General features: G+C 32.7%; 1 protein-coding gene across 4 annotated transcripts in view; it reads right to left on the bottom strand.

The window, feature by feature from the left end:
* The window catches only part of CSMD3 (CUB and Sushi multiple domains 3), a 574229-nt gene that overhangs the window by 35267 nt on the left and 524526 nt on the right, over window positions 1-14436 (bottom strand). For all 4 annotated transcript variants that reach the window (XM_032747038.3, XM_032747036.3, XM_032747040.3 and 1 more), the window contains 4 exons: window positions 13384-13557; window positions 7591-7773; window positions 5824-6000; window positions 2399-2578 (listed from right to left, as the gene is read on the bottom strand). In XM_032747038.3, the coding sequence (XP_032602929.2) occupies window positions 2399-2578; window positions 5824-6000; window positions 7591-7773; window positions 13384-13557 (714 nt within the window). The remainder of the gene's footprint in view (window positions 1-2398; window positions 2579-5823; window positions 6001-7590; window positions 7774-13383; window positions 13558-14436) is intronic.

The following is a 14436-nucleotide window of genomic DNA, read 5'->3' on the forward strand; positions in this document are numbered from 1 at the left end:
CTCTTCACTGAGAGAATCTCAGATATGCAGGCCATAAAATCCTTTACAGCAGCATTCATGGCTGTTTGAGAATACTAGTATCAAATAATTCTTTGCCAGTCAGTAAATCAAATCTAGATTTTGGGACCTTAGTTTTGTTCCAGAAAAGGACATGATAGTTTTTGCCACACTTCTATGATGTTTTACAAAAAGTAATTCAAAATAAGTGCTCTAAGCAGCCAAATTCTGTCTTCATTCTCCAAGAGCTTCACAAATAGTTCTTTTGAAAGGATCTGTATATTTTAACTTCTGAGCTGACTAATAAGGGAGGCAATACTGGTGGATAATTGGGAAAGAATAGAAGAAGTAGAAAAAAAATAGATGCAACATCAGAATTTTAGGGTGACAAAATGAAAACAAAACAATACCCAGCCACAAGCCAGAATGCTTCTCTATTTTGGTCAGAGACTTAGACATAAATATGTACCACGGCATTCTCAGTTTAAGAACTACAAGTATATTACAAATGCAAGAATGCAAAAAAGATAATGTTAGAATATTTTAATATTCAGTTGCAGATGAACATGCATCCTTTTCTAACTTGGCATAGCAGAGTAGTATTTATATCTTCTTTCAATGGCACAGTGAAAATTATGCATGTGTTTTCTGCCCAGTTCATTTTCCAATTGTTTTAACTAAATAGTAACAAAAGGACCCTGACAGTTCATTCTGACAGAAAAAGCTAATTGTTATAAATTTTACAGTACTGCATATTATACATTATTTTCATTACATTATTAACTTGCCTACTGTACTTACACAGACTAATGTAAGGTAGAATGAAATTCTGAGAACACTAAAGATTCTTCACAGGATTATTAGTTAGCATTTATACAAGCCTTAAATATGTATCACCCAAAACCAGAAGGACTCAAAAACTCAAAGTTAAAATTGACAGTAAAATTCTTTCTTTGCATGTTTCTGCTTGAGTCAAATCAGAGTCAGATCTCCTGGTCCCAGTTAGGTGTCCGGTAGACCATAAGAACTTGAGAAATTTTATCAAAAACACTTGTTCTGTCTTATGATCTTCTAGCTGTTGACTTACAGCCACTCTTGGAGACAGACAGACTCTTGGTTAATATGACCACTATGTCCATTCTTCAGCTCTTAAAATAATTTTTTAATTGAAACTGAGGTTATCTATGAGTACAATGCAAATGGGAAAAAAAAGTGAAATGTCAAGCGGATTTCAGCGCTTGAAATGTCTTAATGATCTCATTCTTAAGAATGTGTCAGGAAGAGAACTTAAAAATTGATGCTGTCAAAGGTGACTTGGAATTAAACTGGACTTGGTAAGATATTGGGAAAACTGTTCAGCAAGAAAAGTAACTGCAAATGTGCTTGAGATTTGAAATTAATTTGATCTAGTTTGACAAATGAATTCGTGGGAGGAAAATGAGTGCTGCTTAGCACGTATGTTACTTTGCTTCCTTCAAAGAAGGAAGATGGATACGAAACAGTACAAAAGTAGCTAACTAAGTTTTGAAAGAATAGAGATCATACTGACTTAGTGTGAACCTAGAAAGAAAACACGAAATGCTGCTTTTCTACAGATGTATTATCAAGGAGAGAGAAAAATTACTCTAGAGAGAATTTGTTTTAGGGTTGAGCAAGTGAGCTTCTCAGAGAAAATATTTTTGATCAGACAGATTAGTTTGTCATTCGGTTATGTTCAGATTTTTTGCTTTAAAATTTTAATAGGGTACATTAGAAACCCCAGACCCATCTACAACAAAAAAAAACCCCCAACAAACAAAAAACCCATGCAATTTGAAGAAGAGAAAGAAGGAATAATTTTTGAGATTAATCCTTTAGACTTCCACAGTAGAGAAAATAACATGAAGCAGAAAAATCATTATAGGGAAATTTGAAAGAAGGATTTAGTCCTTTGGTAGCAAAGTGATGCTTAAAGGTGCCCGTCTAATGAAGGAGGAGTCGGGAAAAAAAATCTTAGTATTATAGAAAGAGTAATTCAGACGAATTTGCCTTTGAAAAAGTTCAGTTTGTATACATTTAGATCTTTCCCAGAGGTATCTTTTACATGTTTGAGTGTTCTGTTTGTACAATCAGGGACATATATATGGTTACTTTCTTATAACATGTTAACTGCAATTAACAAATCTAAACAGCAAAGTAATAAAGTATTCAACAGAACTATAAAAAAGTGTTCAATATACTGTTTGTAGAAATATAAAAGAGAAAAAAGCAAAGGATGAAGCCATTGTTTCTGCAGACAAAGAAATCAATTCAATATATTCATACTAAAAGTTTTATTTTCTGTGTAAATACACAATTTGCAACAAACAGTAAACATAAATGTCATGGAAGAAATAGCTGACAAGCAAAATAAATGTTGTACCTTTGCAAGTTGGGATTGCTCCGCTCCACGTGCCATTGCTAGTACAAGTGCGAATTAAGGAGCTATTTGCTTCCATTGTATAACCGGGTTGGCACATATAAGTAACATTTTGTCCAACAACATAATCATCACCATATCTCATGCCATTGGCTGGGACTCCTGGATCTCCACAACTGATAACTGCAAGTAAATAGTTGAGGAACATATTTTAAAAACTAAGTGAGATTTAGCTATATGTGAGGGGAAAAATGCCATAACAAAACTAGGCATTGATTGGGGAAAAAAAAGGAGAAGAAAAAAGTAACATAAATCTTATCTTCACCACGAGAACATAAAGATATGTCATCCTAATTAGCTGTCAAATGTATGTGGAGCTATATAATAGTTATATTTGAAGAACATGAATACTTTATTTCAACAGTAGTAGTAAAGGACTGTACAGTTTTTGATTGACAAAATTTCAAGAGTACAATATGAAAAAAAAAAAGAAAAAAGGCAAGAAATAATACATATGCCACTACTAACCTTTGATATGCTAAAATTTTCCTATCAATTCTGTTTCATTGCTAAAAAAGTAGATGCCCATTATTTACTTTACTTTTCTATGGTATCCTGAAAGGAAACAAAATCTGGAAAATTTAAAATGTATGCCTGCAAAAGCCTCCCACTTTATAAATGCTCACATAGTTGTTATGTGCCTAAACAGGTGAGAATATTCAGGTGACCCCCAATCACGGGCTATGGTTTACATAAAAGCTAGGTCTATAGTACTTTAATGTGTGGGAGTGGTTGTAAAACCTTTTATGACTTCTAGTGTCAGGAGATAATTTAATTTCCTAATGAAATAATATACTTATAAGGAGACAATAAAAAGTTTTATATCATTGTAATCTGAGAATTTTGTTGAAACAGGTAAGTTACCCTGAGATCTGGTCAACTGGATCTATCAATTTCTGGAACAGGTTTTAGAGTAAGAAGTCTAGAGAACACTAGTGGCAATGCTAAAAAAGTGAAGAGGGGAAAAATCTAGTTCATATGAAATATAGCATCCCATGTTTATAGTAAACTTGCAAATCACCTTACAGTATTGCTATTTCTTCTGGAAAAGTGTGAGAAGCAGTTTTCTGAGCAGAGTACACATCCTGGTCACTAATAACAATGCCAAAGCATGGCTGATGTGAATGTCACTCTTTCTGGATCTGGATTTCCAAAATCACAAAAATCCATGACTACATATTTGTGGTGTAGCTCCCTTGACCTAATAACTCAGGACCTGAGAATCTAAGATATACATAGTATACCATCTCTACAGTTTACCATGGTCTGAGTGAGCAGATACTAATTACACAGGATATATAAAATCTTTTATTGTCCCATGCAATCACTGTATGGATACAGAAGAGACTAGAAAACATACCACAGGGTTATTTGGATTACTGTAAAGGTAGCTAATGTACTGATAAAGAAAAATGGAGATCAGCCTATTTTAATTTACCTGGTAACAGAGTAATTCAAACTTTTTAAAAATTAAAAAGCCATAGCTTTTTCCTGATCACTTTTCAAATAACATAGAACTGGGAAAATAGAACTGTTTATCTTATTTACACACACACGTTCAAATATTCTGAAACTTCATTATTTGAAATATTCCATTTACTATACTTAATGTGTTACTGAAATAATCCTCAATATTTTTACAGATATACTATTGTTTTGACTGAATTAAAATATAAAGCTAATTTTTTTATCCCTTTTTCCTCCAATTTTTTTTCATTTAAGTTGGACCACCTTCACTCAAGTCACCATTTTAGGCAAAAACATCTTAAACTGTTGCAGTGATGCTGACCAGAAGGGCATTTCCTGTTGAGAGCCAGTGAATCCCAGTAGAGTGGAGGTGGGGAGCCCCAGGGCTGTGCTGCACAGCCAGGGTGGCCTTCAGAGCTGTGCTGTGCCACACAGATCCCTTGTCTGGGCACAGCCTCAGCCAGCTCCAGGCAACAGAGGCGCTGCAGGCACTCAGTGGTTGCACCTTGCTGACTGCACGGCCCTGCTTTTCACTGAGCAGTGCAAGAAGAAGCTCCCATGAGAATGTTGTTTCTGTTTGGATGCAAAAATGGTAGCATTGTTTCTTTCTAAGAAAATTCTAAAATATCTTGCTATGGTCTAGGTCTGCATGACGTTGCACGTGTCACTCCTGTTTGATGATACACTGCCCAGGGCTCCCAGCCTGTAGAGGAGTATAAAATTATCCACACTATTCTCTTCTTACAGTGTCAGCTCTAAACACCCTAAATTTTGATAACACCTTGACTAAACAAAAGTGATATATCCTGAATCTCCTTCTCTTTGTTTTACTATCATACTTCCTCTGTCAACATATCTCAAGTTAAAATCCCATCTTTCTACCTGAGTAATGTGTCTTGAGAAGACTGTTTTGGCATGTATTTCAGATAAATGTTATTCTAAAATACAAGAAAAAAATATAGATGCAGTTGACATCACAAAGCACCTTTATCTTTGGTACAATTAATCTGCTTGTCATTCTAATTTGTAAAAGAATAAATAAACAAAAACATCGGGCTCTCTCTCAGGCTTTATGACTGCAAAAATCCATTAAAGTTGGATTTAAAAACACAAGAAGTTTTATGATCTAGCTTTTGGCTTCTATTTGCATTGCTGTAAGTGTGTTCAAAGTTTAAAAAACACTTTGCTATACCTCTGATGAGGATATGTTTCTTCAAAATGATAGGCAGTCTCATGCATCACATAAATGTAAAATTTTCATAATTACTACTAAAAGATGAACCAGGGCATGTAATAAAGAAGGAACAGATGGACTTGAAAATAAAGTGTTACAAAATGCTCATTATGAATGTTAGAGATGCTGTAATAGCTTCTGTTAGTTGGGTAGCCAAAGGAGTTTTAAGGCTAATGAAGAGGTCAAACAGAAGATGATATGTCAAAATGGGACAACAGTTTTGACCTTGGAGTCACTATGAAAAGAATCCTCAAGTGTTCATTCCAAGGTTTTTATTTTCTACTCTCTAGAAGAACAGAAAAATATACTGCTAATTTTTCAATATTAAGTAAAGCAATTAAAATAAAAAATCTCTGGATATATCATACCACACAACATAAACAAGATTGACTATATATACTAGTAAAGAATTAAAGTCAGTAGATCATGCAAACCTTGAACTGAAACATCAGTCTACACATTTTACTACACTCTGCCTTTTAAAAACCATATTTTTTACATTTGCATAGCATTATAAATTTTTAAAGTATTTAGCATACAAAATTATGTGGGAAATAGTGCAAGAAAAAGCTGAAAATTTATTTGCAGGAGGCTTCTATATTTTACTTTATTTATTACTTTCAGAGGAGAGGAAAAACCAAGACTATTCATTAGAAATGTGACTTACTTGTGCAGTTTGGCAAGGATCCAGACCATGTTCCATTGGCAGTGCACTGTCTTACAGATGATCCAGAAAGTATATATCCTTCCATGCATGAATAAATTACTGAATTGGAGAATGTAGTTCCATCAATACGAAGTACTCTTCCGTTAGCAGTTGTTCCTGGATTACCACACTGCACAGCTATAAAGGAAAATGTGGAATAATTTCAAAATGTAGTAAAGATGATTTCTGAAATGGGAAAAGTTGGAGCAGGAACAATCCTTCTTCCACCAGTGTTACTTGGTAGAAATCCATTCTGTTGTCTTTAAAAATGTAAGTTTCACCACTCACTCATAAGGCACATTTTGCAGTAAAAAACTGTGTGCATAAATTACTATTTTTTCCCCTTTGGTTTGTAGAGGAATAAAACATACAAATTTAGCTTTATAATCTGCATTAGTGAAAAGATAGTTCAGCTGCAAAAAACCCCCTTCCAATTATAAAACAAACAAAAAAATCTGATCTACAATTATATTTGTAGATTTAATTTGAATAATGTGTTTCTAGCATCAGTAAAACATTCTTCCTAATTTAAAGAACTGAATGGAGTCAACTTCACAGGCAGGTGGAATCCTGATGTATTCCAGTTCTTTAATGTTCTGCTTGGGAATTTGAATGTGTCCTTCTCATGTGATTACATATATATACATCTAATCTATATGACCTAAACTAGAACAATATACCTGTGCATGCACTACCCACACCTACATTTATCTGTGAACTGTATTTATCATTTTAAAAAATACCATCAAAACTATCTTAAAATGTATAAGAGCTGATTTATTTCTGAAATAGATAAGGTCAGAGGAAAATAGCAGATGGTACAGCTGGGTAAAGCATATCCCTTTTGATACCAGCATAAATATAAATATATAAATATACATATATATATATATATATATATATATATATATATATATATATATATATATAAAAATATACATATATATACATATATATATATATATATATGTGTGTGTGTGTGTGTGTATATATATATATATATGCACTATATTTTTAATGCAGTGTAAATTTGACAATCATTCAGCAGAAAGGATGTAAGAGTACAGATTCTCAAATTATTTTCTTCTTTTCGAGACACTGTTTTGCAAAATAATCTGTTGGGAAATATTTCCTATTCTGAAACAAGGTAATTTAGGCAATTAATGATTCTTCAGAAATGTCCTGTTACAGCTTTCTTTTTGATAACTCGTCTACCTTGAAATTTCCAGAATTATATTTTATAAATAAACTTGTTTCAGTATTTTGTTTTCTATTGAAAAAAAAAATAATGTCAACAGTATTAGTGAATGAAATTTTAAGTCAACCATTTATACATAGATGAATAAATCTAAAGAAATCCTGACACTGACATTTTCTTAAAAGTAGGGGTTTTGTCTGAAATTCAGGTGTTATATGGTTGTTATTAAAGGTCAGGTTATCCTGAAATTTTTAAGTGAAACAATATTCATCAAAAAATTGAGTTCTAAAGACTTATCTATTATTTTCCTCAAAACCTGTAAACATGCAATTTCATGAATGCCAGGAACTGGTTTCAAATTTGCCATCTGATGCCAAGCCGCTGCTATAGTGCAAAAACTTACTTGAAAAAATTTGTCAGTCCAAAATAACTGCACCCTGTTTGGAACAGAAAACTGGCAATGCAAAATTGGTTCTATGATCAACAGTATTAATAACACAGGTTAAAACTTGAGTGTATCTTTGACTTACCTTTGCACTCAGGTTGTCTTCCTGTCCAGCTTCCATTTGCCAAACATGTTCTTTCCTCTGAGCCATGCAGGATATAGCCAATATCACAGCTGAAATGTATCGTGCTTTTAATTTTAAAATTGTTTTCTTCCCTAGACCCATGGCCTGGGATACCTGGATCACCACAAGAACCAGCTGTATCACCTAGGTTTTAGATTACAAAATTAGAATAAGTATGAAATATTATTATGATTCTGTACTTACAAAGCATGTCTCTATGTTTTTATAAATACATTTATAAATATATTTAATTTTTTAAAATTCCCATATATATCTGTGGGTCCCTATAATTGCAAAATTTCTTTTTTGTACTTATTTTATAGGAATACATAAAAAGAATTATAATTTTCTCAAATTCCCCTAATACCATGCTAAAATTTTGATAATAGAATTATCAAATAAAATAGGGGGAAAAAAGACAAGCATAAAACCTTGGTACTTTTTCATTTTAATATAAGGAATTCTGAGGAAAACCAAGGCCCCGAGTGCAAAGACAATTTTCTTCTTTGTGTATAACTCTTCTTCATATAATATTTCTTAGTTTTATTATATCACCAGAGTTTGAACAGATATGAAGCATTTTCCTGAATTCTAGAAATGTTGAAACATAATTTCAAAACTTCCTGACAGCAAAAATCTCCCTCAGATATAAATGTTTCAGAAAATTCTAAGATAGAGAGTTAATGGTAAATATGTTTGTATCTATATACAAATAAATTAATAATGTTAAATATTATCTCTTGTATATAAATGTTAGAATAATCAACACAGTAACAATGATAACAATAAAAAGTAGTAGTAATATCTAAGATTATACATCTAAATCTTCCAACTATGGTAAGAACTTTTAGGAGTCCCTAGGTAACACTAGATGAACAGCAGCTCATTTGTTTGAATCTTTTAATATTTACTTAGGAACATCTACTTTATATTTTTAGAGAACTTTAAGATAGTTTTCTATGTAAAAAGAGATGCAGGTATATTATATTCCTGAGTTTCAATACTGAATTCTAGAATTCTTGGAGCTCCACTGTTCTGGTTTCTTCCCCATAGCCCATCTGTTTTTCTAACAACTTGCAAACAAAAGCAATGTCTTCTAGACAAAAAATATGTCAAACATATCAATATTTTTGAGAGAATATCTGCATTACTTTGTAGTTAGTTACACTATTTGAAATAAAGATAAAATATTTCAAGAATCAGGTAGAAAGAATTAATCCTACTATGTATATAATCTGTAATACAGATTTTCTGGGGTTTGTCTAAGCTTAAATAGAAGTAATAAGATCAATTTTTACAAAGAAGTAGTAAACAGATTTGCAGACTCTAAATATGTAAAGGACCAAAAGCCACAAACTCACTAGAGAGGGGCTCTGTGGGAAGTTAGCACCCTGGAGTCTTACATGCAGAGAAAAACAAGTGTTCTGCTGCCTTAGTTGGCACTATGTCTACAAATGCTGTTGGGAATGAAGTGTGTACAGAACTGAATAGTGAAGGCAGAAGAGTAGAACTAGCTGACTTTGCTTTTAAAACTATGGTGCATGAGAAAATACTTGGTTTAGTCCATTACGTCTAAGTATGTGGTACTATGTATTTAAATCATATCATAAATAACGAATACACTCAAGTAAGTAAAGGGTTAGCTGTCTGCTTCAAAATCACAGATTGAGAAGTTAGGCTGTTCTCTGTTTACCCATTTCATTATGTGACACAGATCAGTAAAGCAGATTGCCAGTCCTGTTTAAAAAGAAATTGCAAATAGTTCCAAATTATAGCAAAAAAACATTTATAAACTTTCAAAATAATTTATCTCTAAGGTACTTAGGTGACTTAAAAACCCTCCAGTTTGAAAAAAGTCTGCTTCATATTTTTGCAATAATTAAAAAAAAAAATCCTAGATCAAGGTTTTTTTTTTGTTGTTTTGGGAATCTGTATCTTACATTTTCTAGTAGTAGCAGTTGTTACTTAGACTATGACAAAATTGGAACAGGGCCTACACATCCTTCTACACTTGTAAAATCTCCATAATAACAGCTCAGTTTTTGGCAAGTCATTTAACATTATGCCTAAAAGAATTTTATTATGAAAAAAATGAAAATAGGTTATTTGCTATACGAAATAGAAATCACATATTCTTCTTCTAAGTGAAATCATGTGTTCTTTTCTAATGACTACTTATTATTATGGATTATTAGATTTTTTATTTTAGGAAGGTTAGCCACCAACTCTTTTGATTGAGGGTTACAAAATAATTTTTCTAAATGACTAATCACATCAGATGTGATGGAATCAAAGAATCACAAAATAAGCTGAGTTGGAAGTGACCCACAAGGATCATTGAGTCCAGTTCCCAGCCCTGCACAGCAACATCCCCAGGAGTCACACCATGTGCCTCAGAGCATTGCCCAAACACTTCTTGAGCTCTGTCAGGCTGGAGCTGTGACCACTTCCCTGGGGAGCTGTTCCAGTGCCCAACCACCCTCTGGGTGAAGAACCTTTTTCTAATATCCAACCTAAACCTCCCCTGACACAGCCTCAGGTCATTCCCTCGGGTCCTGTCACTGCTCACCACAGAAAACCGATCAGTGTCTGCCCCTCCTCTTCATCTCATCAGCAAGCTGTAGACTGTGATGAAGTCTAAGAGAACATGTTTTTACTACCTCATGCAGACTCAACTAAATTGTTTTTACAGTTAGTTATGAGCCATCCTTCACTTACATGTGTAACAAATTCTCAGTTGGCATTTAATCTTGATGAAATGGAGGAGATTTATATTTACAACCCTTGCTACACCTATGAGGAATTCTACATTGCAAAAAATTTCTGACTCCATCCGATATGCATATGATGATTGAAAACTGTTTCTAAATGCCAGTATATATCAATAGGACATGAAAACTCCTTTTAGCTCAATGTCATGTGACAAGAAAGTGTTATAAAGATGATGTTACAAAATTTAGTTACCTTATGTTCAATGATCTAGTGTTTCCTTTTTAAATTCTTTTTCATATAGTAAAAGGACAAGTATGCTGTATCTTTTCCCAGTTAAATATTCTACATTATATATTATGAATAATATCAACAATCATGCAAATTTTAATGTTTTAATATGCATTAAAATGATGAAACCAATTTAAAGGCTAATAATGAAAGCTGATGATTTAACATATTTTAAATGCAAAATGTAGAAATTCTGTGTCATGAACCGAAAATTATTTCACAATGAGAAAGCATTTTAGAAATAGGCTTTGAAAATAAAATCTCAACATTTTACTAAGAACTATAGTTTGGTACAGTAGAATTAAAGAAAATAAGAGTTTTTTTCTGTACAATTTGATTCATTATGATTAACATTAAAATTTTCCTATGTCAAGGAAATTTTTCTTCATGTATTAAGAAAAATTAATTAGATCTGATTAGAGTTTCCTATGTGTAGTTAGAAAAACAATAATTAGAAAAAAAAGTTACGTACATCCCTCATAATAACCCAATACTTTCATATTTCAACACTTACTTAATTTAATAGGAGAAATACTATAGAATAGTCCTATTTCCAGTAGGGCTGCTTTGATATTTTCATGTGTATTTTCAGGCTGTACTCTTTGATAGTTTTGTCTATTTCTTAAACTATATTTGCAATTCACAATTTAGAATTTTAAATACTTTTTCTTATTAACACGATGAAAAATTATAATAAGTAGCCATAGATTTTATCTAAAGAGGATTTTTTTCCCCCAGACAAATATGGATTCATGCTAACTGTAAAATTACTTTTTATTAAAATAGCTCAAATTTGCAAATACGTGAATATATATTATTTATTAAATAAGATTATTTTACATTAAAGTTTGATTTCTAGTGCATACCTTTAAAATTAAAGATTATAAGAACTTGATCTTTGCTTCATTGTTGCAAATTTCCTTCTGCTTTATTAATAGAAAGTTTAAGGATTACATTAGGTGTACATTTTTCTAGGTTTTGTCAGATTGTAGGTTCTTGAGAATTTGCAGGAGAAGGTTTAGATACTGAAAAATTCTTCCAACACTTTAGAATTTAATGTAATATTTTGACCAAGAAGATCTATTTTAATATTTCATATTAATTTTCAACTATGTCTGTGCCTTGGGCTGTAAAATTTTGTATTCTGAAACTGCAGATGATGATCAGTTTGTAACTGATTACACTGTAGAGATAAGGGCAGGAAAAAAGGATTTTGAATATGTGAGACCTCCACCTGGACTACTGTATCAATTTCTGAGGTTTCCAATAAACAGAACCAAAGACCTGTTAGAGCACGTCCAGAGGAATTTAATAAATTGATCAGAGGGCTGGAACACCTCTGCTGTGCAGCAAGGTTGAGAGAATTTGGACTCTTCAACCTGAAGTAAGACTTCTGGAAGATCCCACTGTGGTCTTTCAACACATGAAATAGAAGAAAGATGTACAGTAGCTTTTTATCAAGGTCTGTAGTGACAGGAGAAAAGGGGACAATTTTAAACTGAAGACTAAATTTTTAGACTACATTTAGATTGGGCATAAAGCAGATATTTCTTACGATATGTGCAGTGAGTTACTGGAACAGGCTGCCTGGAGAACTTGTGGATGCAACACCCCTTGCAGTGTTCAAGGTCAGGTTGAACAGGACTTTGGGTAACCTGATCTATTTGAACACATCCCTTCTCACTGCAGTAAGGGAGGACTAGATGATCCTTGGAGGTCCCTTCCACCACAAACCATTCTAGGATGCTACTATTTACTAATACTCTAAAGAACCTTGGATTTTGAATGTGAAACTAGTAGACCATAGTCAGTCTTACACATCCGTTATTTTCACTTCTAGTTTTGGGATATATCTAATTTAAGAAAAACATGTAACTTCTTTTCTTATTATTTTCTGTCATTAAACATGTCTAAGTTCTCTGAATTACACTGGTTTAAACAACATTTAAAACTCCTCTGATTTCTTCAATTAAATTATGAAACATATGCAGGACAAGAAAGAACTTCCACCAGTATTTACTGAGAATTAAAACTGATAAGATGGTTAACCTTCATCACAGTATTTGTTTACAGTCTGCAATAAAAAAAGGGATTTAATCAAATCCCAAATTAATGTGTGACTTGGATTTCTGTTTTTTACTTGATCGCTGCTCTTAAAGTGAATCAAACTGAATTTGTGAGATACTTAATATTCCTAAGCAACGTTTTTCAGAAAACATCTATTGATTTCAGTGAGGGCTAAACAATTACAAGGATTAGTTGGTGTTCCCTCAAAAACTGAGCACCCTGTCTTGAAATTATGTGGACCTTATTATACAGATGGATGTATTACACAATCAAGTTATATTTGGGGTGTCATCAAGCTAGTAGACTTTTGGCAAGTTAAAAGAAAAACTATAAGAAAAATAACCCATCATATTGTAGAGAAAATGTTGCAAGATTTCACTGTGGAAATGAACACTCTTGCCAGAAATCACATTAAAAAAATATTTTCAAAGCAAACTGGTTTCGTTAACAGTCAACTGAATGTGAAATTTCTTGCTCATATTAACTGCCACCAAGAAAGTCTACTTCTTCTGGATTATTTTCTTGCTAATATTTTATGCTTACTTTGGCTTTATGGGTTTTTTTACTTCAACTGAGATGATAATTCAGCTTTCTACATAATTGTACAGATTTTTAAATGGCCTTCTGAAAAAATCAAAATGTTTTTAAAACAACTTCAGGGCCTAGTCATTAATTCACATATATTACCTGAGCAGTGAGGAAGAGATCCACTCCAGTGTCCACTTAGCTGACATGTGCGCGACGACTGCCCCAACAGCGATCGCCTCCCTGTGCAGGTATAATGAACAGTAGAACCAAAGGTGTATTTGTCGCCAGACAGCACCGCGTTAGGAGGAACTCCAGGATGTCCACAGTCAATCACTACAATGCATAATTATTGGAGATAAAAGAAGGTTATTATCACTGATCAAACAAGTTTTAGTTTTCATTTTCATAACTGCACACATAAACTTTGTGAAGGGGTTAACTTTTTTACTGTTTGGGGGAAGGGGGAAGATCATGGGATTAAAATGCAAAATATGCTTCAGACTAAAAGCTGTAAAAGAAATGTTTTAAGGTGTCAAAAAATATATTTTAGATATGTATACTGATGTTCAAAATGACTCATTCACTAAGTTGATCTCTATGTCATGAAAGCATGCACACACCTTGCACTCTTCAGAGAAAAATTACAGGAACACAGTATCTGCCAAAGTTACTGCTATGGTAGAGAATATACAGAATTTCATCTCTCTTAATAATTCAGGGCAAGGTGCTAATTTAAAAACAAGCTAAATAAATCAAGTTTGGGAAATGCACAAAAATTCATAAACCAAAATGTCATAAACCAATACACTATGCACACAAAATTAATCTAGGCCTGATGTTTGATTTTTTTCAATCTTACATCTATCCATGGTATGTAGATGATATTTGTATTTATGTATCCTGTATTATTTTAAAAAGCAGGATTTTTTTAATTAAAGAAAAATCCAGATCAGAAGACTGATCAGGGTCGAGGATGTGTTGATTTCCATGGCATTTCAGATACATGCAACAGTACCATGATTGTACAATACAGCATAAGATCAAAATCATATATAGCAATTTTTCTTTCTTAAATTATTATTATGATCTTAAAGCTTTAATATATGTATATAATGACTTGCATTTAAGGACATGTTCTCTCAAAGGTCCAACCTCCACAGTGCAGAACCTTCCTGACAGGATTACAGAGGATTTAGCAATGTGGTAAACTAT

This window comes from Taeniopygia guttata, chromosome 2, assembly GCF_048771995.1.
Source record: "Taeniopygia guttata chromosome 2, bTaeGut7.mat, whole genome shotgun sequence".
Taxonomy (NCBI): Eukaryota; Metazoa; Chordata; class Aves; order Passeriformes; family Estrildidae; genus Taeniopygia; species Taeniopygia guttata.